This window comes from Acanthisitta chloris, unplaced genomic scaffold, assembly GCF_000695815.1.
Source record: "Acanthisitta chloris isolate BGI_N310 unplaced genomic scaffold, ASM69581v1 scaffold25860, whole genome shotgun sequence".
NCBI classification, from domain to species: domain Eukaryota; kingdom Metazoa; phylum Chordata; class Aves; order Passeriformes; family Acanthisittidae; genus Acanthisitta; species Acanthisitta chloris.
Window position 1 is genome coordinate 50,352 of NW_008652733.1, and position 3,598 is coordinate 53,949.

At 51.3% G+C, this 3,598-nt stretch overlaps 1 protein-coding gene across 1 annotated transcript in view; it reads right to left on the reverse strand.

The window, feature by feature from the left end:
- AAR2 (AAR2 splicing factor homolog (S. cerevisiae)) overlaps positions 1 to 3,595 on the reverse strand; it is a gene marked incomplete at its 5' end in the record, with an annotated part of 4,517 nt that extends 922 nt beyond the window's left edge. The window contains 2 exons of the mRNA XM_009078331.1: positions 1,697 to 1,926; positions 3,448 to 3,595. Coding sequence (XP_009076579.1) covers positions 1,697 to 1,926; positions 3,448 to 3,595 — 378 coding nt within the window. The remainder of the gene's footprint in view (positions 1 to 1,696; positions 1,927 to 3,447) is intronic.
- Between the last annotated feature and the right edge of the window lie 3 nt (positions 3,596 to 3,598).

The following is a 3,598-nucleotide window of genomic DNA, read 5'->3' on the forward strand; positions in this document are numbered from 1 at the left end:
ATACCAAGAAATTTCCTCTGGCGAAAATGCAAACTCGTATTTGGGAGAGACTTACTGACAGCTGAATAAAACACTGACAATGAGCAGCAAAGTTTGCTGCTTTGTGGATGATCATTTGCCTTTTACTTGTTCATTCAACTGTGAAACTGCCTCTTTCCAACAGAACTCTTAGGCAGCAAAGCTGCTGTTAAATGGTTACACTTCCCACTTCTCCTCAATGAACTGCACATTAAATTAGTTATGTCATCAATATTTTTTTTTCTTTAGACATTGTTAGGGCTGCACAGGCTGTGGTGGCTGTGCTGTACTCTTCTTGCCTTGGATTCAGCTCAGTTCAGAGCTGAGCAGGAGCTGCACAGACAATACACTCCCCACACACAGCTCTGTGCACCTGCCCACACCCAGTTAAGGCTGTGTAAGTGACTGCATAAGGCAAGTCCCAGAGGTTCCCTGGCGCTGCTTCATGGAAATCCCATGGGAGCAGAGAACGTGGAGTGAGGAGAGGCTCAGTTAGCAAGGAAAAGTTCTTTTTTGTCACTAAGAATGTGGTGACTCCTGCCAGGCCCTGATGCCAGCAGAGCTTCTGCTGCTGCAGTAAAGCACAGACTGATGGAACCAGGGGTGGACAGGACTCAGGTGGCCAAAAAGGAAAGGTAATCAGCAATAAGGTGCTTCCCAAATTGCCCTCAGATGGAAAGAATGGCTGGTTGGTGTGTTCTTTGTACTGCTGTGAACTGACAGCACACAGCTGCAAACAGAGGGATTATCCAGTCCAGCAATGGGATGGAAATAAAAGCTACCAACAGGAATGAGACAGGACTTAAAAAATTGAGGCTTTTAAGAATCCACATTAAAGAAAATGAAGAAAATCAGATTAGGAGATTAAAGCAATGCTTCCTTTGACATTTACCCAGGGCATTAAGAACACACACCTCCACCTTCCTCAAATCTACAGCAGAAACTTGGGGTTACAAGGAGGGAAATGCAACCACTCCCTGGGAAAGGGAAGACACCAACCTGCATTGAGCACTTGTACCACTACTACCCATAACTTCCTGCAGGGATTGTGTCTGGGTTTGGGGTTGTTTATAAAACCAAGTTTTGTTCAGCCAGTTTGCTGCACTGTCAGCACAGTCACAATCAGTGGGAGGCACTGGTTTCACTGGTGCTGAATCACAGATTTGCCCCTGCCTGTCTCTAGGAACAGTGTGTGCTGCATTTTGGACTAACCATAAATTCCCTCTGGATAGGAACTCGACTACAGGAGATCTTCATCTTTGCTAAGAGGAATGGAAAAGCTTCTTAAATACCATTACTGCCCTAAGCTCAATCAGGTTTTGCTGCAGCTTCACTGCATACTAAACAAACTACTCAAGCAGCCTGAAAAACAGCATCATCAGTCTTTTATGACAAGGTTTCTTGTGTTGGCTTTTCTTTTTAAGAATGAATGGCATTTTGGAAAATTAAACAGACATCATCTTGCACTTGCTCAGCCTCTCTCACAGCTGTTCTGCTCCATTTCTTGCAGAATAACATAGGGAAAAAGTAAATCCCTGAGTGCTTAGACAGGCTCACCATCTCCCACACAGCTCTGCAGCAGCTTAATTCCTCCTGCAGCTTCTCCCCAAATCTGCTCTGATGTCCTAAATGCCCACTCCTCCCACTCCTGTTTCTCAGGGGACGGTCACAAACATACCTGTAAGGTGCTGGTTAAAAAGTTGTCCTGGGAGACAATGTCCACAAAAAAGTCTGCAGGGATTTCATTGAGCTGGTGATACAGCACAGAAATGAGATTGATGTAGAGGTCTTGGTACTTCCCTATGGCATCTTCAGATCGGCACAGGATGTTCAAGAGCCTTTTCCAGTGCTCAAAGGCATCATACACGTTCCCAATCAGGAAGCAGATAAAAGCAAACTGCAGCTCAGCTGTGTGTGTTCAGAGAAGGGAAACAAAACAAAACACATGTAAGACTAAAAAGATATCCAAGGTACGTGTCTTCCCAGAGCTCTGTAAATGATTCATGAATCCTGGGTTTGGCTTTTGCAGGCACATCCTCCAAACACTGACTATGTCCTGGTGCTCTGCTCCTCAGCTGGAGACAAAGCAAAGCAGAACGGGGCAGGTCCATCTGCAACTGGGGTTATCATTGCTGGAGAGTGACTGTACCAGCAGAGCAAACAGCCACTTCAGGCCTTCAACACCAAACCAGACACTGCTGATACTGTGAGAGCTCAGTCACCCTGTGCCAGGTGCCCAGAGCCATGTGAGACTGCCACTGCCACTGCCCTGAAGGCTGGGAGAGGTGAGCAGTACACTAACAGGTGTGTTTTCTTGTGCCATAGCTTGAGGCTATGTCATCTGATTCTGTCACTTGCTCCCTGGGAGCAGAGCCTGACCCCCACCTGGCTGCACCTCCCGTCAGAGAGTTGTAGAGAGCACAAGGTCACCCCTGAGCCTCCTTTTCTCCAGGCTGAGCCCCTCCAGCTCCCTCAGCTCTCAGGACTTGTGCTCCAGAGCCTTCCCCAGCTTTGATGCCCTTCTCTGGACAGGCTCCAGCACCTCACTGTCCTTCTTGAAGTGAGGGGCCCAGAACTGGACACAACACACACACACAGAGCACACACAGCTGAGCTGCCCCTGTGCCAGCCAGGGCAGGACCAGCTGCTGCCCAGGGCACCGTGGGCTGGGAGACTCACACCCCTCCCACCCAAACTGGAACAGCCAAAAACCTCCTCAGCCCCACTCCAGCTCCTGGGACTCCATCAGCTCCATCCTCAAGAGGTTCACCTCACAGGCAAAGTGCCAGACAACAGGGCCACCTGTGACTGCTGCTTTTGTCTCACTTGAAGCAACCTGGGCTTTAAGCACAGCCCTTGGGAGCCAGAGAGGCCAGTGGGGCAGGCTGGCAGCTCCAGGCCCCCAGCACCACATCCTCACACCAGAGAGCCAGAGAACAGAACCACAGAACATCCACAGCTGGAAGGGACCCACAAGGATCACCTAGTCCAACTCCAGGCCCTGCACAGGACTCCCCATCCTGTGCCTGAGAGCGCTGTCCAAACACTCCTTGAGCTCTGTCAGGCTTGGGGCTGTGACCACTGCCCTGGGGAGCTGTTCAGTGCCCGAACACCTCTGGGGGAAGAGCCTTTCCCTGATCTCCAGCCTAATCCTCCCCTCACACAGCTCCAGCCATTCCCTTAGGTCCTGTCACTGGTCCCAGAGAGTAGAGATCGGAGCTGCCCCTCTCGAGGGAGCTGCAGACCGCGGGGAGGTCTCACCTCAGCCTCTCCTTCTCTAGGTAACTGAACACGCCCTACCTCTGCTAAAACCTCCACCAGCTTCTGTATTGCAGCGACAAGAAATGCCTCAGGGCCCCAGAGAACAGGTCTAGGTTTCATCCCGGAGCTCTCGTTTTACTTCACGCCCCGAAGCCCCGAGGAGCTCACCCAGCAGGTCGAGCGGCCGCCCCGCATAGCGCTGCTCCACCACCTTCTCCAGCGCGTAGCTGAGGTCCATGCTGTGCCGGGTGATCTCGGCGGGGGTGGCGCCGTCGGGGTAGGGCTGCCGGGGCAGCTCGGTGAAGCGGATGCGGGTGCC